We start from the raw sequence: 22148 nt of genomic DNA on the forward strand, positions 1-22148 counted from the left end.
TTAATACCAAAAAACACTATTTTACAAAATAAAGCCGCCGACGTGTAACAGAATTAACTGTTATCTAAACTAACCGTTCAGGAACAATGTCAAAGAGTTAATTTTACAATTATAGGTTTTAAATAGCAGATAGTACCTTACTGTTTCAGAACTATAAATTATAAAACGGATAGAATAATTATGTTTTACTGTTAAGTTCTTTCAAGAGATCTTCGGATGTGTAGGACATTACGTATATTCTTCACGAATAGTGCATCATTATATATTTTTTATTTAACTGCTATTGCTTTAATCAGGAGTATAGATAACTAAGTCCCAGACCAATCATAAGGAATGTTCCATCAATTTAAAAAAACAATAAATCAGTAAAAATTCATTCAGAGAGGAAAATTTGTTCAAACCGCTCTGAGGCAAAGATACAGAAATGTGACAGCAGTTCAATAGTCGAGGTAAAGACATTTTACAGTAGCGTTTCCCAAAATGTGTTAGCGTACTCCCAGAGTTATGGACAGAGCTTACTAGGGTAACCCACTTCACTGCATTGAAGAATAGAAATGAATTATTTCTTTGATGTGATGAACGTATATACGCTTTAACAAAAGAATGACTTCATGATATGTTCATATTTAAATGTCCTTTTGTATTTATATCAAAACAATGTAATATGGTTTCCTTAATTTTCAAGAGTTATCGTAAGTGTCCGTTCAGAGGGCTAAATTGATCTTTTTATTACGAAAATTTATTTCTCTACGTTTGTTCGAGGAACGTTCGTTGCCGAAATTTCCATAGGGAAGGGTTGTCCGTTAGAAGAGGTTTCGATATATTTGAATTTTTGTTTTGCTTTTTAAAAGGTGTACTCAGTGTTATGAAGATTTTAGAAGTTGCACACTGAAGTTTAAAGTTTGGGAAACACTGTTCTATAGTATTTAAGGCTAAGGGTTTCCATCTTTTTTGTTTTTCACTTCAATTAATAAATAAACAAATGTACCGTGCAGGAGTAAATAAAATTTCATGAAGGTAAAAATCATCCAATGTTACCTCTCGATGATAAACATAATGCACAATTAAGGAAGATCGTTGATTGTCCGTGTGTAATATATAAAAGGAAGTTCAAGGAAAATCCACCTCCTTTGTAAAAATCGCTATTTATCAGGTATCTCGGGCCGATAGTTCTTAAATCAAAGGATTTGAGTGTACATTGAAATTGTCATGAAATAGCTTATATTAGGATTTGAATGGTTGATTGGGTATGCGGATTTTTTATGTCTTCTTGTAAGGTTGCATGTTCTAAGGCAACCTTAAAAAGACCCTACTTCGTCCGTCAGAAGGACAGTTATCAGTCATTCACAAGTCAAGCTGATGTGAATGACTTAAATGATCGGTTATAAACATTTTCTTGGTTAGTATTATGCCCAAACGATCAATCTGGACGTCCATCAAGTTTAGTGATACCGAATTATTAATAATGTTTCTACTGACCAACCACGACGTGAATTGATTGTCTTTTACAAATTCGCAATCAGAATAATCTTATTTTTTAATAAGCTTAAGATCTGCTAAAAACAGAATAAATATTGGGCATATAACACACATTTTCAAGTTCTTTTGAAATAACTGGAACTACTCAAATCCTTCAATATTATCGTTTATAGCTCTTTGTTGTAAATAGTAAAAATAAAACCTGACAACCGTTAAACTTTGGAGACATGCTTCTGCCGAGGATTATACACAATTTTAGGTAAAAGTTACAGAAATACTTTTTCCCGGGATTGACTTTTAGTGTTATTAATACAAAGATTGAATAACATGATGAGTTTATTTATTTCTCCACTAAGGCATGATATCTATAGTTTCCCATTTTTTCTACATTAATGGCATAATATATTGTTTTGCTTGTTTTAGATTTTCTCGAAAATTTTGTTTATCTGCGCTGCGAAAAAGTTCTTATGAAGGTGATGGAAAAACTTCTGTTACAATCTTGAATAAAGAACCTGGATATGGTATAATGATTGATTCATACAGTAAGGTATACAATATTCATTTTTATGTTTCACTCTGAAGTTGAAATTTAAACAAGGTGTTGTTATTTAATAAATGCTATTGTAATTAATATTAGATAGAGAGATTACCAACATTTGTCTTGTGTTTAATTATTCTCATTCTATTGGTATCATATAGTGCTTTTGTAGGACATGATGTCTGATTGTAGTATGTGGATAAAGAAACGATGTGAGCCAGTACAGCCCTCAGCTATTAATAAAAGCTACATTTTCAAAAAGTACTTGCTAAAAGGGTTTCAGAAAAAATAATTTATAAAGAATTTAATAGTCAAATTATATTCCTATTCTACAAATACACTTTTGCAGCGTCCTGTCCTGAGGCTGGTTTCAATCCCTCTCTCCCATCATAATATTCATTTAACCTTTAATTTATTATTTATGTCTCTCTTCCCCAACTTTTCTAGTCATTGTTAACCTGGCAGGAGTTTCCTACATTTTTGTCCCCTAAGAGCTGTTCCCTGAGCATTTATCCTATGGTAGACGATTTGTAATATTTCTTTATATAATTGGGTGTTGTGACGAAAATTTTTGAGATAACTTTCAATGCACTATGAAATTGAAATTGTAAATTGTAGCTCTTCTATCAGGGGCTGAATAATCCCGATTTCGTAGAAGATCTAAGAATCTTTTTATCTCAGCTCACGATTTAAAATAAGAATCCCAGAAGGTGTCTAGGTGAGAAAAATGAAGGTCTTCTGTAGCTCAGGTGCAGGTCTTTGACGCCTGGGAACTTTAGCTCTGCAGGTTCAAATCCGGCCTGAGTCGTCAACTTTTTTCATTGCTTTGGTGATATGAGCAAAATGCTCATGGCTACACCTTTCCCAGATTAAAATCAATAAAACTTTATTCATAAATAACTATTGAAATAACTTTAAAATATATATATAGTGATAGGGGGTATGCAGTACCCGCAATACTTTTCATACATTTTTTATTGATATAGCTTCTAAATATGATACAGAGAAGGGACTATACAAGAAATGTGACACCATTACCCAGAAGGATTTTTCATTATTTAGATATGAATGGCTTAGTGTATTTGTTTTTTTCACTGTATAATAATTTGATTGACAAAAAAGAGAATTTGAATTGTACTACTAAAGAAATATTGTTTTTAAAATTTTAGGTTGTTTTTTTCTCCTTTTATTTTCATTCTCACCTGCTAACTAAAAAATTGACAATTAGCAGATTACCTGACTATTAAATTGATTAAGCAAATACCATGTAAGCTGACAAGAACAGCACTCAATCTTCTCTGGCTTTTCTTACTGTCTCATTTTAGCAGGTCCCTCACCCATGTCTGTTTAGTCTCCTTGTATTCCCAGCCATGGGAATAGTGGCCCTTTGTCCTGTAAGTTTCTTTTGGTGTTCCAGTAATTTTTCATTAAAACATTTGTAGTAAGTTTTTATGTATTCAGTATTTTAGTAATTTAAATTATGAAATCGCATTATGGGTCGATGATCTACAAATAGCAGCATGAATGTATAATAAATATAGTAGATAATCTTGTAAGCAATGGTTGATGTGATAATAGGGATAAACCTCAAAATGTAGACCTCGTTTTATACTGTGTAATCTTTTAACATTACAATAAAAGCATTTTAAGATACTTTGAATTCACCACTGCTTATTGATTTATTGATGAAGATTTCCTAAAAAATTAACGAAATAAGTTTTAATTAAACTATAGTTTAGGAGTTATTAAAGAGAATTACTTACTTAGTTTAATCTTTTTCTGATTATTAAACCTAATAACTGTTTGCCTAGAGTAAATTGATTTATTAACTGTAATAATTATTTTGATTTCAGGAAGGCTTCCGTTTAAACAATGGCTTGTTCGTTATTGGCCCGTTGATACTTTTTCCTCACACAGCTTTGAGTTGGAATGTTGCTAGTGACCAAGAAATTAATAAAAACTCACTTGCTGTATTTAATCTGATTGAACCTAAATTAGGTAAATAATTAAAATTAATTTCAATACGTCACTTAATAACTTAAGAATTTTATTAACTTTAAGAAATAATTTTATTTATTATAAAATCAGCATTTTATCCTAAATGCATGCTAAGCCATAAGTTCTTTGTAAACAACTCAAATAGTCAATTTCATTTGTGAAAAACAACATCAAATGAGGTGTTAGTTCATAAAAAATGGCAACTGACTAAATAAAAAATTGTTTACAGTTTTATTTTTCACCTGGAGTCACTAACCATATAACATATAGATCATTGTTCACTGACAATAGACATGTGTCATTGGCAAACGTGGTGAGGATAGTGTTAGGATGGGTTGGGATGTCAGCTGTGAAAACTTTAAAAATTTATACTTAAGATTGTCCTTGACAATGGCCGAATATTTAATCCATCTCCTTTTCAAAATTTTGTCTTCATAGTTACTAACTCACCATTATTTAAAAAATATCATTCACTGTTAATACAGTCATCTGTTCCTTTAGCACAAATTGAAGATGGGGAAACACCCCACTGTATTTACTTATACAATGTTTCGGGACGTTTCCCCAAAACCTCCTTCAATTAATCAATATAGACTGTTGATAACATTCTAAAGGAAGTCTCTTGTCACCTCAGCATCTTAAATTAACACCTAAGGTTATTTTATTATTTTTTTTTTTTGAAGTATTGACTTTATTAATCAAGAATCATATTATTTTTAAATTAAAACTTTTCCTGTAATATTAATTAATTAGTTTGAATTGACAAAATATATATTTTTAATCAGAACTTCTTTGATTAGTTTTTTTTTAACAAAAGAATTCCTTTTTTTTTTTCAAGTATACTAGATGGAGATATGTTTTTGAAGTGAAACTTCTTAACCGACATTCTAGAACTCAAGAAAAAAGAATTATAGGGGAGTAAATTGATTTTGTGACACAAGAAGAAATGGGAATGGTGGGGGTGGGAGCTGCAAAGCCGGTAAATTCTAGAAAGTTTTTATATTGTAATAGGAAAGTAGGAGCTTAGAGGAGATAAACAATCTCAGCAGTGGTCCAATTGATTGTGCTCCTATCGCCATACTCTCATATTACAATTTAAAAAAAAAATCTGCTGGAATTGACTTGCTCTGATGAAAACTTAAATTTAAATTTAGTTCAAAACATTGGGACAAATAAAATAAAATGAAGTCCACTTATTTGTGTTTATTACTATTGAACTGATGCCAACCCCAACTATCATTTCCTATTGAATCAACGGCCAACAACAAACACATCATAATATAATATTACCTTAGTTCTTAATTTTGAAACTATCTGTCTTAAATCTAATCAATGAATAAATTAAAATTAATAGGATATATTGGCAAATCAATGAATTTTTTGAGGTGGGTGAGTGGACTTTTGTATACCTTGTGAATTCCATAAATGATATTGAAAATGTAGATCTAAATAAATCAAATTTATTTTTCTGTTTTATTCATATGCAACAGAAAAAAATTTTGTACTCCTTTTTAAAGTCCCTGTATTAAATATGAATCTATTTGGGAAACTAATTTTTTTTTTTTTTTTTTTTAAGATTTATTAATCATTGGATATGGGAAGAAGTCGACCAATAGTAGGTTATTACATGAAGAAATCATGGCCTTTAAGTCAAAAGAGAGGTTAAATGTCGAAGTACTTCCAGTTGAAAGAGCTATTGCTACTTTTAATTACTTGACCAGTGAAAGGAGATGGGTAGCTGGTGCCTTTATACCTCCGGAATTCGTTCAGCTCTACGAATCTGAGGAAATGGAAAAGGCAGCTAAACGGAAACAAACTTATTTGGTTGATGATTACATCTAGTTCATAAATGTTAGGAACTTTTATTTATATTTTAGCATGACTTACATAAAGGAGGAGAATCCATGAATTACACCATAATTTAACTTTCTAAAGTACATATAGCATATCAAATATATTTATTAGAAAATATTTCTAGAAAAATGTTTCACTGGATTCTCTTGAAATTAACTAAACATCTAAAAAATAATTATAAGTTGTCCATTGAACTAGGTTCACTTAAATATTGTTTAAAAATATAATACTGTTGCTAATGTTTGTTGAATTTAAGGACATGTTTGCTTTTACATTATGTTCCATTTGTATTGGTCCTACAATTTGTACTTTTATTTATTCATTGTATAAATATAAATACATTTATTTAAAACATTAAAAGGCTGTGAAAAACTCTTAGTTTTTAGTTAGTATTATGTGTGAAATAAATAAATTACATATTTATTTTAATTAATATCTTTATTTAAATAAATAAATTACATATTTTAAAAAATATTATTTCTCATTAGTAGTAACAAAGACAATTGATCATAAATACATTCACATTAACTAATTGAAATGCCCCTTTAAAAAAAAAATTAGAAATCCATTATGATTCTTTTTATTTATTATTCTTATTAACACAAAAAAATATATATACAATGTGTTGGACACTAAGCTCTGCTGGGAAGAGCCTTACTTTGTAAGGCCTTATCTCCACTAATATGAACATATGAGAAGTTTTATCTGTTCACTTAATTAATAATTTTAACAATCATTAATAATGCAGTACACACAAAATAATTATAGAGAATAAGCTCTCAACCAAATCCTGGATTGGAAATAAATTAATTTATTTAAATGGGAATAATTTTTAAAGTAAATAAATAAATAAAATCTTCCAACATGCAAATTTTATAACCTTGTTCTAGGGTATAAATTAATTTTATAGAATGAATTTCATTTTTTTATATCACAGGAATTTTTTATCAAACATTTTTATGAATAATTAATTTTTCCCTGAATCTTCTTTTAGAGAAACTGTTCTATTAAAAAGAATATTAGACCCATTGGAATCAGGATCAACACTGAAATAGCCTATTCTTTCAAATTGAAATTGAGTAAAATGTTTAGCCAATTTAATGAGATAATTATCACAATATGCTTTCTTTTCAACAAGAGAATTTTCGGTAATATCTGATAGAAAACCACCAGGGACTTCTTCTGGATCTTCAGGATTTTTATGTTTAAATAGGTTATTATAAAGGCGGACTGTGATTTCCGAAGGATCTGAAACCCAATGGATAAAAGCCTTGGGCTTATTTTCTTTGCTCGTTACTTCGGCACGGACGATTAATTTTAACATGTTTTTGACAGTGTCGTCATAAATTGCTTCTACTACTCTGATAATATAAGGTGTGTAACGAAGACCTACAGGCTGATTGAATGAGAGTCTTTTGTAACCAGGCTCAGCGTCATCTCTGAAATCAGACTTTTCAATGTAAATGCGATTACACAACTTGATTTGGTGAGTACCTTTAGAAGGATCCGCTGGAAAATTGGGTACAGACAACTGATCTTCCTCAAGTCCTTCAGTTATTTCAATCAACAATGGTTCAATCACCACCATGGTTCTTGGAGCTGTATCATTCAAAACATCCCTAACACAAGCTTCAAGCATTGATGGATCGACAACTGTTTGAGCCCCAGTAACACCCAACCGGGCACAAAAATTATTTATAGCCTCTGGAGGAAATCCACGCCTTCTCAATGCAGAAAGTGTAAACAATCTAGGATCATCCCAATCAGCTACTATACCTTCTTCTATTAGTTTAGCAATTTTTCTCTTAGATACAACAGTATAGTTCATGTTGAGACGTCCATATTCCCACTGTACAGGGCAATAGATATCAAGAGTATTACAAAGCCAGTAATATGCTGAACGTCTTGATTGAAATTCTTTAGTGCACAAAGAATGAGTAATGTTTTCAATAGAATCACAAAGACAATGTGTATAATCATAAGTAGGATAAATACACCATTCATTTCCAGTTCTTACGTGATGTTGATACTTGATTCTATAAGCAACAGGATCTTGTTTACCTTCTTCAAGCGTGACTTTCATCCGTAAAGTACATTCTCCCTCTTCCATTTTACCATTCTTCATATCATCAAATAACATAAAATTTTCCTCTATGGACCTATTCCTCCAAGGAGATGGAGGAGGATTAAAACCTTTTATTTCTTCTTGCTTTTGATGGCAAACATATGCTTGACCAATTCCAATTAATATCTTAGCCCAAAAATAAAGTTTATCAAAATAATCGGATGAATATGTTATGCGAGAAGGATGATAACCGAGCCACTTAACTATTTCTATGATTCCATGAATGAACCTCTCTTCTTCCTTTTCTGGATTCGTATCATCAAAACGCAAAATACAACTACCACCATTGAATTTGGCATAACCAAAATTAATATTAATTGCTTTAGCATGGCCTATATGGAGGATACCATTAGGTTCTGGAGGGAATCTAGTCAATACACAACCTTTAGTAGCCTCCATATGCCTAGTTAAATGTTTTTGTGTGTTTGAAGTAATAACATATCCATCCGTAGTAAAGTTTTTACCTACTTCATGAAGTGTCAGTTTAGCTATCATATCTTTAACAGTGATAGCCTCATTCTTAGATAGTCCACTATCTTGGGCTTTTATTTTCTTTGTATCATTTTTATCCTTTTCTTTCTTTTTATTTTTAGTGTCTGGAGATGCTAAATCTTCCTCAGTTTTGGGCCCAAGCAAGTAGAGCAATTGAACATCAATTTCATTTTTGACATCTCTGAAGTCCGCCCATTTTAAAGTGTTTCTTACCTGCTGCAACAAAATTCCAGAATTGAAACGATACCTCTTATCTAAAATTTCTTTCTTGCTCTTATTAATAGCATTTTCCACAGCAAGTTCAATATCTTCAGGTGTCACACTAATCCCGATTCCACACTCTGCTTCAAATTTTTTAATGTCTAATTCTTTGTGAGCATTGGAAAGTAAGAATTCTAAAGCTGCATCTGCCCTTGCTATAGAATCTATTTTATTTTCAACAATGTATTGAACAATCAAAGGTAAATGATGCAGTATTTGGGGCTTCAGTTTGGAAACAGTATGATATAAAAGCGAACACTTTCCCGACGGTACACCTCCGAATTTCTTGGCTTCTTCAATGGCAGCTAAAAGATTAGTTGTCAAAGATTCATTTTTAATCGTTTCTTTCGCTTTTTGCTCACTAAGACCTAAAGAAGTCAATTTCGATAAGGTATCCGGCATGGCACAATGTGTACGGAAGAGAAATTTCTTATCTAAACTGATAAAAACTAATTATAAATTGCTATTTGCACAAACGATTATTTAGAGATTATTGTACTACAGGATATTTACACGTGTCTTATAACCTATGAACTGTAACCGTAAGAAGGGAATTTTGAAAACTGTTACAGATTCCTGTAACGTAGCTGCTACATGTAACTAATACTTTCGTAGTCGTTACTACCCGTTACAAGTAACAATATCGGGTTGTAAAATAAGTTCGTAGCGTTTTTGCTGATGATTTCAATAAAAACTTCAGATTCTTGTAAATATTTTTAATCAATTATATATGACCCTCTTTGATATATTACATCTTGCCATCTTTCAGGTAATTTTTTAATTCCGTCCTCCCAGAACGTCTCAGATTTTTGCGCAATGAAATCCTCTATGTGCATTTTGCAGTCCTCAAGGGAATTAAAGTGTTTTCCGTTAAGAGAGTTTTGAAGGACCTGAAATAAGTGAAAATATGTTGGGACAAGGTCCGATGAATAGGGTGGGTGGGGGATCACATCCCAGCTAAACTCCAATAATTTCTGCCGGGTCTGAAAAGACACGACAGGACGGGCATTATCGTGATGGAAAACTACGCCTTTGAGCATTAGCTAATGCTGAATGCTTTTGCTCAATCAATGCCTTTAATTGCTCCAACTGGCCACAGTATACTGCATAATTAATTGTCTGGTTGAGCAGGAGGAGCTCGAAATAAAGGAAACCTTTCCAATCCCACCAAATGCACAGCATAACCTTTTTTGGATGTAATCCTACTTTTGGAGTCATTAACGGCGGGCCACTTCGTTTTCCCCAGGACTTTTTCCTCACAATATTATTAGTAATATCCAAAAATGGATCATTAACATTGCATTTCAGGTGGGAATCGCTAATAGATATAACGATCCAATAAATTATTTTCCGTCAAATTGTGAGGAACCCATATATCACTTTGAGGAGCATATCCCACAGACCCCAAATGATTTGAGACACTTGCATGAGATATGTTTAGCGTTTCTTTGATATCCCATGTCATAGAGTGAGGGTTGTCTGTGACCATCATGCTTGAATTTGGTCATCATCAACAGTTGAAGGACTACCTGAGCTCTTTGCATCTTCCAAGTCAACATTTCCGGTTCTGGACCGAGCAAACCACTTACGGACGGTGCTTCCTCCTAAGTCATTATTGCCATACACGCTGCAAATTTTGTTAACTGTCTGTGCAGCGAATTTTCCTTTTCCGAAATAAAAAATCATTAAATGACGATAATGAATTTTTTTTTCCATTATGAGCAAGCAAAACACCACTTAAAGATAAGGAATCTCGGTTGAAACTGATGCATAAAAGAACCTTAACTAATCCTTTTTTAGAATATGTAAACATTATTGACCAAGTAAACATGATTTTATAAACACAGAAAGGATTAAATTGAAATATTGAAAAACGCTACGAACTTATTTTACAACCCAATATATCCATTGCTTCAATTGATCTTTCCTAAATCTGACGAGTAATATCAGGCCCATTTGAAAGAATATTATATTGATGGGGTATTAATGATTGAACAAATCAATTTCCAGAAGTAACATTCGATCAATTCACCATTTCAAATAGCAATGTGAAAAGTAAAAAAATTGTCTCGTTCTCAATACCACAGATGGACGAAAATTAGCTAAAATTGAGACTAATAAATTTTCCATGGATACGATACTTATTTATAAATGGTTCGTTCATTCATGAATAAGGGCCGTATCTATCGCAATTTTAGCTATTAGTTTCAACTATTGCTAATTTTTGCCCATCTCCGCTCAATAGGTCCCCTTACACGAGGGCATTCATGATCTTAAACATGTTAAATATACCACCAAACACACACTGTTCGGATAATACTCGACCACAAGTTCGACGTATTTTTACGTCTAGTAAACAAACTTTCATCAATTTCCAAAATGCAACTTGGTACACCTATCTTCTTGTTTAATTTATTTTCCATATCCAAGATACATAATTCACGCATGTTATTATTCCAGTCTATAACAGTTTTATCCTATAAATCAAGCTGCTTTTCACAAAATCTAAGCGATGTCAGCTCGCACCAGCAGTACATGAATCTTAAAACTGAACAAAATGGAATTCTACTCAACTCAAACCAGGGGCCTTTTTAAATAAGAAAAAAAAGTGAACCGGGAAGAACTGGACGAGGAGAAGATGGTTGGAGGAGGTTGTTGTAAGATGGTACCCCAACCATCTTCTCCTCGTACAGGTGTCTTTTTAAAGTCCCACTTACTGATCACACTGTCTTAAATTATATTTCCAAAAGTTACATTTACCAAAATATACTTTCATGTCATGGGAATTGCTAATGTACGTTTTTAGGCAAAATATTTCGCTCCTAATGAAATAAAATTGTATCTTGTTCTGTTTTTGGCAAAACTCAAATACGCATTTTCGTAGCACCAAAAAAAATGGGGTCAAAAACCACTAAACAACAAAGCAATAAGGAAACAAAGATAACTTCGTGCGAGTATGAACAAAAAGATTGCTGTGTGCAAACAACTGCGGTGACGTTAATACTTAAGAACCCTTTCATCCATTTTATTGTCAAAATAACCACGGAAATACGATTTTTTTTTCCTTCAGTAAATTATCATATTGTATATTTATCCATTTGTTTTTTCTATTAACAATGAGAGACGGTTAATTAATAGACAAAATTAAAGGTTTTTTAGGGGAAGCTTTTTTGACAACTCGTAATTTAAGCCTGCCTACTTTAATAAGGAAGACCTGCGTCATATTAAACACCACTTAACTGTACATTGACATGACCATTTTAATCAAAATCTATAGTAATTTCAGCTAAAATCCATATTAAAACATCCAAAATGTGTAAAACCAAGTATATAAAGAAGGGATTATATAATCTACGGTAAGTAGATTTTAATGACATAGTCACTGTAATATCCCGATACATATGTGTAATTCTATTCATTTTTGGATCCAAAATTTTTACCAAGTGAACGAAACATCCATAAAATTTTCCCAATTTTTTATGCGGCTTCGTAAGAGCCACATAAAAAACAGTATGGAACATAAAATAGAGCTCAAATCATTTTTTCTGGGACTAAATCCAGATTTTTTAAAGCGAAGAGAAAAGAGATTATCCGCCGACCTTAGAGAAGGAATGCTAAAAGCAGACGAAAGGGACCGAACAGCAGAGGAGCTCGTTAATGTTAATAATGTTCTGTAACTAATAAATACATTGGATTTCCCTAGTAGAAAAAAGTGACGAAAACCCCGAAGCTAAAAAAATAGATACATCACCCAATATTTCTTTTCCAACAAAATACAAAAAAAGTAATAAGTAAAACGATTAAAACTCTACATCAAGATAAGTGGAAAATACAGGGTAAGAAACGAATTGAAATTCTAAAGCAAATTCTTTATAAGTTCATTAAAGTAGTACCTCTAAGTTATTTCATTTAACCATTTGTTTTTATAAGACTTGATTAATCAATTATAATTTTTAAAAAGATTAGGAGTGTATACATCGGGACCTGTCCGTTTCTTACTTCAGGTATCCCGTGTGTATGTTCATTTTTTATAATTATTGTGGAACAAAGGGGGTGTTGAAATTGTGTGACCTTTCTGGTTATTAATGAACATACGTATATTTCTTTCTAATTCAAATATTAATTCCCAGAAGAGGCAACTGTGTTAGTGTGTTAGCTGAAAATACTATTTCAATTATTGTTACGATAACAAAAATTTGGGTGGTCTCATATATCAAGAAATAGTGATCGCATATCTGGTGACTGGGTTGGAAGTCTCGTTGCCGCGGTTACTTCTGCGTCCTATGGCAGCTTCTCTCGTCCAGGTTTGAAGTGGGCAAAATGGTGAAAACCATGAATCTTCGCCAGGTGTCAGAAAGAAATAGGTCTGTCTCGATTGGTGGCTGGCCAGCATGTCATGGACTCTGGCGTGATGGTAGGGGCAGGATAGGTCCTTGCTTGCATGGTGTATAGTTAGGGGCGGCAAAGCAGTCGCGGCGTCTTCGGGGTGTTCCGGTGTCCGCGGCAAAGGAAGCCTCTGAAAATGAAACCCCCGACCCCGACCCCGACTTTATACAAATTCAAAAAAATAACCGAAAATATCGGATACTTAAATCTGACAAAGAGAAAAAATAGGTTTCATTTTCTTTTTCTTTAAAAAGCTGCTAAACATTAAAAATCAATCACTCGAAGTTTGAAACAGAGTTGGAGGTATTCGAGGAAAGAAAAACAGTTTAAGGGAAGTGTGACATGCAATGGATGCAGAGGAGAAGGTATTGTGAATATAATAAGAATTTTCCTATTTTTCAGGACTGGTCATAGGAAATCTTCTGGATCCCACTTTAAGTTTAAATTTGAGAATATTTTTTTTTCCAAAGGAATAGCAGATCAGAGAGAAATTGGACGTCATTATATGGCATATAATTCTAATAGCTCAATTCAGAAATATGAATTCATCAATTCAACCCTGGTCTTATTTCTAATTAAGGTCCGTCTGCTTTCGGAAACAACTGGCATTCCATGTCAGGTCGGTGGATAAGTAACAATGATTCGCAATGACAATGAGTATAATTGCATTTGAAGTTTAAGATATTGCTTACCCTAGTTTTAATTGAAACTGATTTCGTTACAGGAGGTTTTGAAACCACAAAATCGAACATAGATTAAAGTAAGTGATTTTTTAAAGAGTATTTTAAACAGAGATTAGAAGAACATTGTAAAAACAAACAAAAAAAAATGTCGACTAGAGACATCTCTAATCGTGGAACACTTCGGTATCACTATAATTGACTTTTTTTTTTTTTAAACTACCGATGTATCACCTCTTTTCGTTTTGAGCTGGGCTATAAACCCACAAAATATTTTTATATACAGGAATAATGGTGATATCAAGAGAGGCACTTCTTATTATTATATTTTTTTAAAAATATGGAAGTAAATAAACTCCAGTATAGTGAAGAGAACTATTTCCATCATGAAAAATTTTCGGAGCCAAAATTCGCTAGTGTTCCATGGAGTATTGATTTGGAGTGTTTTTTGAATTTTGAATATCAATTTTGAGATTTAAAATCCAGGTTTCATATTTAAATTTCACTCTTTAAATAGTAATTGAAAAAATAGACTGCTCTTGAAATGCCAAACTTATCGAAGGAAAAATAATTATTTTTTATTATATTGGTGATCTAGGATTCAACTGAAATAAAACATATGTCCATAACCTTCTTTAAATATACCCTAAAATACGTGCTAGTAACAAAATATTTATGTTTTTAACAAACTGCTTATTAAAGTTTCTAATTTCACCCACAATAGGGTAATTCCTTTAAGATAACTAATTTGTAATATGCTATGTGCTAGTACATTTTCGTCACTGTCACTTTGACGTGTTTTGTTATTTCAATTATCTAATAACGTTCTTATCAATGGAGGATCAAGTGTGTCCGAGATGTAGGACAACAAAGTATAGAAACCCATCATTGAAACTTATGGTCAATGTCTGTGGACACTCATTATGTGAAAACTGCGTTGATTTATTATTTTTGAAAGGTAATAACTCGAATGTTCTTAACTGATTTTTGGAAGATTTGTTCTATTTCTGTGATTCTGTATCCATGATAAGATAGATTATTTATCTATCAATCAATTTATCATACCCAACTTTGTATATAATTTAAAATATGAATGGAATATGGTCCGGGAATATAATTTAAAATAATGAGATGATAGTGGATAATACATATGAAGAGAAGATGGTTGGGAGTGCGGTCAGAAAATAACTCTCACTTAGATTTCCGATTTCCTACTAGCAGCTCTGATGAAGGCTAGAAATTCTGTCCGAAATTCTGGCACTATTAAATAAATTTTTACAATTTATTGGTGTTATTTTCTAACCACATTCTCAACCATCTTCTCTTCATATTTAATTTAAAATGTATCATTAAAATAATTTTGGCTATTACATTTAAAAAGAAAATATATCAATTCATTTCTCAGTATTGAAGTGAATTGTCAAAATGGTAAAACTAAAATGATCATTCTTCATAATCTCTAAAATAATCAAATAACAATGTTTGATGCATTACCCTGCAAGATCAAAATTTATGTAATATTTTTACCATTACTTTATATCTGTCTATACATAAAAGAAATAATCTTATAAATCTATAAAGCACAATCTAGTTAGCCATAAACAGAAAAGACTTCCTAAATAAAATTCATGCTTAAGCCATATTGGATTAACTCACTCCTTAATATTAATTTGAAACAAATTCATTATAATTTTATTAATAATTTAAAAAAATCCGTATGTATTATTTAGATGATTTGTTCATTTTGCTTCATTAATCGTTATATTGATTGTAGGTTCTGGATCCTGCCCTGAGTGCCATGTGCCTCTTAGACGTAGCAATTTTCGCGTTCAATTGTTTGAAGATCCTAATGTTGAGAAAGAAGTTGATATAAGAAAAAGAGTTCTTAGAGATTTCAACAAGAAAGAAGATGATTTTGCAACATTAGAAGAATACAATGACTATTTAGAACAAGTAGAAGAAATTATACATAATTTGGTAAATGGCATTGATACATTTGAAACTAATAGAAGAATTGAACAGTATAAAAAAGAAAATAGAGAATCAATAATGAAAAATAAAGTGAAGATTGGTCGTTCTGAACTGGAACTTGAAGAACTCATTGAAGAAGAAAAACAAAAAGAGCAAATGAGGAGGATTGGCGTGCTGAGAGAAGAAACGGAAGTGAAGAAAAGGAAAATCAGAGCTAAGGAAGCATTGATTGATGAGCTTATGTTTTCTCATGGAAATGCCAAAGAAATTGTAAAGACATTTCAGACTATGGAAGAAGAAGAAGAAGAAAAAATTGTTGAAAAAGTAAGTACATTCTAACTACGTTAATAAAATACTATACTGCTTTGATGAACCTGGTAAAGGCAGGAAAGGGTTACTCCATTTGATAAGAAAAACTGTTTTGAGGGATTGCTCATTCTACTTAAATGTAAAATATACCATTAATTATGTAGAGAAGCGAGAAAAACTCTTTTAAAATCTGGGTACAAGCTTTGATATGACATATCTTTCTTTCTTTCTTTTTTTTTTCTAAAGTCCTCCATTAAGGACCTATCCAGCCCCAGAGTAGGGATGACAAGATTTATTTCTCGGGATCACCATGAAATAAATATTGACTAACCCAGGTGGGAATCAAACCCACAACCTTTTGAACCAAGCTCTCTGGGTCCTTCACCTCAATGCGCTCAACTATCAGGTCTAATACCATATCTTTGCTAATTCTGGTCTGATTTATACGATTTTGTTTTGTGTAATAAAAAGTTGAATTTCATCTCAAATACCTTGATGGAAATGTTTTTTTAGGTCCCGTGGGACTCATGTATTATTTCTCTTTCTTGTGAAATCTGTTCACGCTGGTATAATGTTGAAATTTTCTTTATTCGAATTTGTAAATAATAAATTTCATATCATTTAATTTTATTGATCAATTAAATTGGAAACAAAATAAATACCTATATTTTAAAGTGTTAAATTCATTTTCTGTATTTCAATATTTTTAATAAAAATCAAAGCTCAACTTATGAAGGTGAAAATGCAATTTTCTTTTTAAAATATAATTCAAGATTGATTGCAGTGAATGTCAGTTTTTGATTTCCTAAAACAGATAAATTCTGGTTGGTTTACATTTCCTGCCGATTGTTGCAATTATCAGGCCCAGTTAGAAGGAGTTGTCGGAATAGGAGAAATTGAGCTCATATTATGAATTATTTAATTGAACATAAATTATTAGTTTCATGACATTATTTTTTGGTTTTGTCATGTATCAGAGGCAAATTTATAAATTTAAACAATGATTTTATAATTAAAACTTAAAAAATGAATGGAAGTCCCTAGAATGTACTCATTCGTGCAGTAACCCCAAAATGTGCTATATAAAACTAGTATCAGCTAAACGCTCTTTTCATAATTCGAATTTCTGTCAAAGTTTGTCTTATTTCATTAGGTTGATGATGGCCGGATGAACCAAAACATTGGACATGTAATTATGTTTTAATAAAGGAGGTTGAAACAATTTTAGTAATATTTATTATTATACCAGTCTCGAACACAATAATAAAAAAAAAAATTTAAATTAAGTTTTATGACTTTCACTTTAATATCCTTTAAAATTATATTTATAGTTATACTCATTAGTAAATTCAATTTTTTTAATCTGTAAACAATCTTTCTAGTTACATTGTCTAATGTTTCAGGCTACACACTTCTCTACTGGAATTAAATTTGGTAAAAGTGGAGAGTACCTCATGCATCATAGTCAAGAAGAAGCTCCACTGTTCAATTATGTTGCTCCGATATTCGAAACCGAAGGACCAAGAGCACCGAGCGTCGAAGAGGTCCTTTCTGGTCCCTACCTTGAACATGTTCGGGCACCAGGGCATGATGAACGAGCTGGAGGTTTCGAATCGACCATTAGCTGTTTAAGGGCATTGCAGGAAGCTGTCGTTGGACTCTACTTCAAGAGCAGCTGACGACCGTTCCTGGGGGTAAGGCAACCCATGTGGGGGGACATGTCTCCATCTCCTACCAGATAGGCTCTTATAGGATCAAAACTTAGAGACTGTGATGCTTTTGACCTCTTTGGCGACCATTATATTTTTATACAATGTGTACGATTAGATAATGTGTTTCTTTTTTTTTTTAGCAATGGTTTTATTATTTATAAAGTACTTAAAATGAAACAAATTTTTTAAAAATTAATTGATAGAATTGCAAATGGCCTAACCATGTTGTACCAAAGAAATAAAAAAAGTATGAAGACAAATTTCTAATTATAAGCGCAAGCATTAGAAATTTTTTGAGGCTTGGCTGATGGAATGTGTTTGTAAAATATTTATTATAATGTAAGTGTAAATACTGTCTATTATTAGATATAATTTTTCTTGTTGACAAATTTAGTATTGATAATAAATTTTCTTATTACATCAGGTCGTATGTTATATGTTGCATTACGTAATTATGAATGTAATACTGTTTTAAAGTACAAGGAGTTTTTTTAATTTTCATTACTGAAGAAAGTTGTTTTTTCTTTTTAATTGAATATATATTTGAACATGTGCAAATGGTAAACCTACCTCTTAAAATAATAATATTTTTTAGTTCTTTAATAGTTGGAAAGCTTTCTTCTTCGATTATCATTTTAATTTAATAATCATTAGTTGTTACCATGGCTATTATGATTGTTCGGTTGTAAAACATGGTAACTGTTATGGTAATTACTATCTTCAATCAGATTTCAGATATCTAAAAATTATTATCTTCAATCAGCTGTCACTATAAGTTAATATCAACATTATTCTCTTAAGGAAACAATCTTCCTGAAGATTTTGTCTACAATTTATGATATCATTGTTAAAATAGCTCATTATGCCAAAAAACTTCAGTTACCATGTTTTATACCCAAAGGCTTAATATGATCAGTAGGTGATTGAAAGTGCGGTCAATGACGAACACAAAGAAGTAAAACTTATTTTATTAGTGCCAACATTTTTGCTGAAATTTCAGGCCCCAACAGGGCTTAGAACAAAAAAGCAAGATAACAATTTTAATCAATAAAAGCAATTGCAGAATAACAAGAAAAGAAGAAGATAACAGATAATATAGGTGTATAGGTAAAAAATGTATTGTGTAAGTAATAATATAAGAAGATAAAAGAACTATGAGAATGTAGTAATATCAAAGTTATGAAAGAAAAGGAAAAAAAAAAAAGAGAAAATATTGTTTTTGAAAATCCAGTAAGTATATAAAAAAACAAAAATTATTTTAAAATAAAATTATGAAATATTAAGAAAAAAAATCTATGTAATTAATTGAATTATGTCTTTGCAAACTACTTATGTGCCTATATATATTATATTTTAACTTGTTATTTTGTTGTTCCTTTTATTCATTATGGTTGTTATCTTTTTTTTTTTTTTTTTTTTTTTGTTTTATCTCTAATTAAGGCTTGAAATTCTAGCACTGATAAATCAAGTTATACTTATTTATGTTGTTCACTGGTTACACCTCAATCATTTTCTCGTTTCAGTTTTTTTCATTTACTAGGATTTCTTAACTAGAATTACTCTATTAATGATCAAAATTTATAATTATTAGTTAAAAGTCTTTAAGATTTGCCCATCTTACTATATACCTTTCTCAAGGAAGCAAAAGTTTATAATATTTTTTTATGCATAAGAAGTGTGCCCCGTGGCCACTCGAAACTTATCTTTGAAGAGTATAATATTTATATACAGAAACAAAAAATATGTTTGAGTAAAATGCGATTGATGTTTATACATTTACTGTTCAGGAATTTCAAATTATAATTATCTTAAAACTGATATGTAGTTGTATATACCTGTTATGTTAATTTAAAATGAATTAAGAACAGTAAGATAATTAAAAATGTACTTAACATAATTGATAATGAAAAAAACTGTTATTTATCAAAAATTGATATGGTTTGTTGGCTGCTACACTTGTACTTTTATTAACACCCCTGATAGAAAGGAAACTTATTAAATTCTGGTTTTCCCTGCACTAATTTGAATTTTTTGTAATTAGTCAGTTTGTGCCATGAATTGTTTTACTTGCTAATAAACTAAACACAATTGTTCTATTCCTTACCTGAACTGACAAGAACTATGTTTGGCATCCCTCTATCTTTTAAGCGAGTGGAAGTTAATTGCTGCACTGACTCAGAGCCATTATGAATCAAAGTGCAAATATTTTTCCAAACTAAATAATTTCTCGATTTCTGTGATAGTTAAAACAGTGACCTAATTGGTAACAGTCATCCATTGTTGATTTGGAATATAAGATTCAATTTTATCTTATCAAGGAATGAAAATATCTTCAATAGCAGTCCGAAACCTGTATCAATTATTCAATTTTATATTTTGTGTATTATGGATATAGAGTAGCCAACACAAAATAAGGCGAGGTCAGAGAAATTATGACATTACTAATTCTTGCTCCACTATCTAATTCACTGATCACCGGATAATAGGTTTGGAATCCTTTACTTGTTGTTTCAAACTGTGTGGTAATAAAACAAAGATTGCAAATTGCTCCAACTATTCTTATAATGCCTTCCCTTTTCTTGAATAAAAAATTTTCCATCAAATTTATGTTATCAGTATCACTAATACTAATTTTACTTAGTATTAGTGATACTGATAACATAAATTTTCCATCAAATTTATGTTATCAGTATCACTAATACTAATTTTACTTAGTAAGCAAAAGGATGATTGTTCTCTAGGTAACAGGGAAATAATTTTAACAATGTTAATAAACTAAAAATTGCCGTAAACACTTCTGAAAAGTAAATTTTTTTTTTAACAAATTGAAATTCAATACCAAAAACATATTTAGTTTATTCAACAATTTTAATTTTCTCCTGTCAAATAGCTGTCACAAATCAACTTGATAATAATATAATATAATAAGAGATACTCCCATAGTAATTTTTAAATGATTACTTCCAAAAATGGATATGTTGACTTTTGATAGAAAACTCCTCATATACTCTTTAAGTCATATATTAATAGGTTATTGACTGTGAGTGAAAAGTATTTATTAAACGTTTATCACAATAACTATGTACAAAAATATTGTAATGACTTTATTTAAGCTCGAGATTTAGAATAAGATTGAATCATTTGTATGATGCGAGAATTTCCTTTGTTTAAATATTTTTAAAATTGTGTTGAGGTATTAAAAATACGTTTTAAGAAGAATCAATGTTTAAGCAAGAAAATATGTAAATTTTTTAACAGTTTTTTAACCACAATAATTGTCTGTGCATATTTCATAACATGAATGATCAAAAACGGGAAGCTGTAGATCAAAATGCATTTTGGTTATTTAAGATAACTCATTTTTATCCTGAAATAAATTCATATCCACTGAACAACAAACTTCAAAGTCACATAAATCATTTCTAAGGAGCACTGTGCTACAAAAAATTTAAAATTTATATTTCTTGCCAAAAATAATTTACGATTCAGGTTTGAAATGAATTTGGTTAGAATGACTGAATACATTTTTAATTGGAACTCCTAAAATAAAAACTTATTGATAATTTTCTTATTTATATTGTTATGGATTGTTTAAGGCATAAAAGCACAACTATTTTCTTTTATTTATTGTTTTTAAACTTGGTCATTAAGAGGACATTACAACTTGCTTAGTGGTTCCAACAAAAATATTAATAATACTTAAAGTATACTTTATTTAAACAAAGATAAAATATTTATGATGTACTAATTTTTATTTAAATCCAATAATTTGAGATACTAAGTCATTTGTTCTAATAGAAATTAATATAACTAGTTTAAAATAAGAATCAGAATCGAAACTGTAATGATGGAGTTTAAAGAGACCTTGCATTAGGTGTTGAGGAATTGGATGGTTGAGCAAAAATAAATTAAGCATTGACATTGTTTAGGGCAAATAATATGCTCTGAAATAATTTGTTTTGTGTTATTTAATTAATATTATTTAAATTTTTTTTGTTCCTTAAACTCTATTTATTTAAATTACGTTAATTTTAGAAACTATGGTTTACTCTGGGAATGTTTCAATCTCAAATTTTACATCGAAAAACTCTTGTCTATTTATTGTATGAAGCTAATCAAATATAATAAATATTAGAATCAATTTATAGTTTGTTAATCCTGTTTTCTGAGAAAAATATGTTTCTTTGTATAATTAACTTAATCAGACTTATCAGATGCTGAGATTATTATAGGTATCAGGAGTTGATTATTTGTTATTCTATCCAATAACAAAGACTTTTATATTTTTGTTAATTAATATTTCAAAACCGATATTTTTCATTAGTTGGCTTTAAGATATATAT

The 22148-nt window shown here is 30.7% G+C and overlaps 3 protein-coding genes across 3 annotated transcripts; 2 read left to right on the forward strand and 1 right to left on the reverse strand.

The window, feature by feature from the left end:
* Positions 1 to 1605: 1605 nt before the first annotated feature.
* Positions 1606 to 6229, forward strand: LOC106684776 (NADH dehydrogenase [ubiquinone] 1 alpha subcomplex assembly factor 3). The gene is made up of 4 exons (XM_014427044.3): positions 1606 to 1738; positions 1903 to 2026; positions 3871 to 4015; positions 5592 to 6229. Exons 1-4 carry the CDS (start codon positions 1707 to 1709, stop codon positions 5855 to 5857), a joined length of 567 nt encoding a protein of 188 aa, XP_014282530.1. The 5' UTR covers positions 1606 to 1706; the 3' UTR covers positions 5858 to 6229.
* Positions 6230 to 6433: 204 nt separating this feature from the next.
* Positions 6434 to 9296, reverse strand: GlnRS (Glutaminyl-tRNA synthetase). Its single transcript, XM_014427043.2, has one exon. It carries the CDS (start codon positions 9147 to 9149, stop codon positions 6837 to 6839), a length of 2313 nt encoding a protein of 770 aa, XP_014282529.1. The 5' UTR covers positions 9150 to 9296; the 3' UTR covers positions 6434 to 6836.
* A 5145-nt stretch (positions 9297 to 14441) lies between these two features.
* Mat1 (CDK-activating kinase assembly factor) lies at positions 14442 to 20351 on the forward strand. Its single transcript, XM_014427046.1, has 3 exons — positions 14442 to 14771; positions 15588 to 16108; positions 17497 to 20351. The coding sequence occupies exons 1-3, from the start codon at positions 14648 to 14650 to the stop codon at positions 17770 to 17772; spliced, it is 921 nt and encodes a 306-aa protein (XP_014282532.1). The 5' UTR covers positions 14442 to 14647; the 3' UTR covers positions 17773 to 20351.
* The last annotated feature ends 1797 nt before the right edge of the window (positions 20352 to 22148 follow it).

Source organism: Halyomorpha halys, unplaced genomic scaffold (genome assembly GCF_000696795.3).
Source record: "Halyomorpha halys isolate HHAL.00 unplaced genomic scaffold, Hhal_1.1 Scaffold614.1, whole genome shotgun sequence".
In the NCBI taxonomy this organism is placed as follows: Eukaryota; Metazoa; Arthropoda; class Insecta; order Hemiptera; family Pentatomidae; genus Halyomorpha; species Halyomorpha halys.

What these genes read in the sequence shown, in the direction of transcription:
- LOC106684776 (XM_014427044.3), top strand. Translation starts at nt 1,707, where the DNA reads ATGCTTCTGCCGAGGATTATACACAATTTTAG. An exon ending in AGGATTATACACAATTTTAG is followed by an intron (nt 1,739 to 1,902) that starts GTAAAAGTTACA and finishes TGCTTGTTTTAG; the next exon opens with ATTTTCTCGAAAATTTTGTT. An exon ending in TGATTGATTCATACAGTAAG is followed by an intron (nt 2,027 to 3,870) that starts GTATACAATATT and finishes TTTTGATTTCAG; the next exon opens with GAAGGCTTCCGTTTAAACAA.
- GlnRS (XM_014427043.2), bottom strand. Translation starts at nt 9,149, where the DNA reads ATGCCGGATACCTTATCGAAATTGACTTCTTTAGGTCTTAGTGAGCAA.
- Mat1 (XM_014427046.1), top strand. Translation starts at nt 14,648, where the DNA reads ATGGAGGATCAAGTGTGTCCGAGATGTAGGACAACAAAGTATAGAAAC. An exon ending in TGATTTATTATTTTTGAAAG is followed by an intron (nt 14,772 to 15,587) that starts GTAATAACTCGA and finishes TATTGATTGTAG; the next exon opens with GTTCTGGATCCTGCCCTGAG. An exon ending in AAGAAAAAATTGTTGAAAAA is followed by an intron (nt 16,109 to 17,496) that starts GTAAGTACATTC and finishes CTAATGTTTCAG; the next exon opens with GCTACACACTTCTCTACTGG.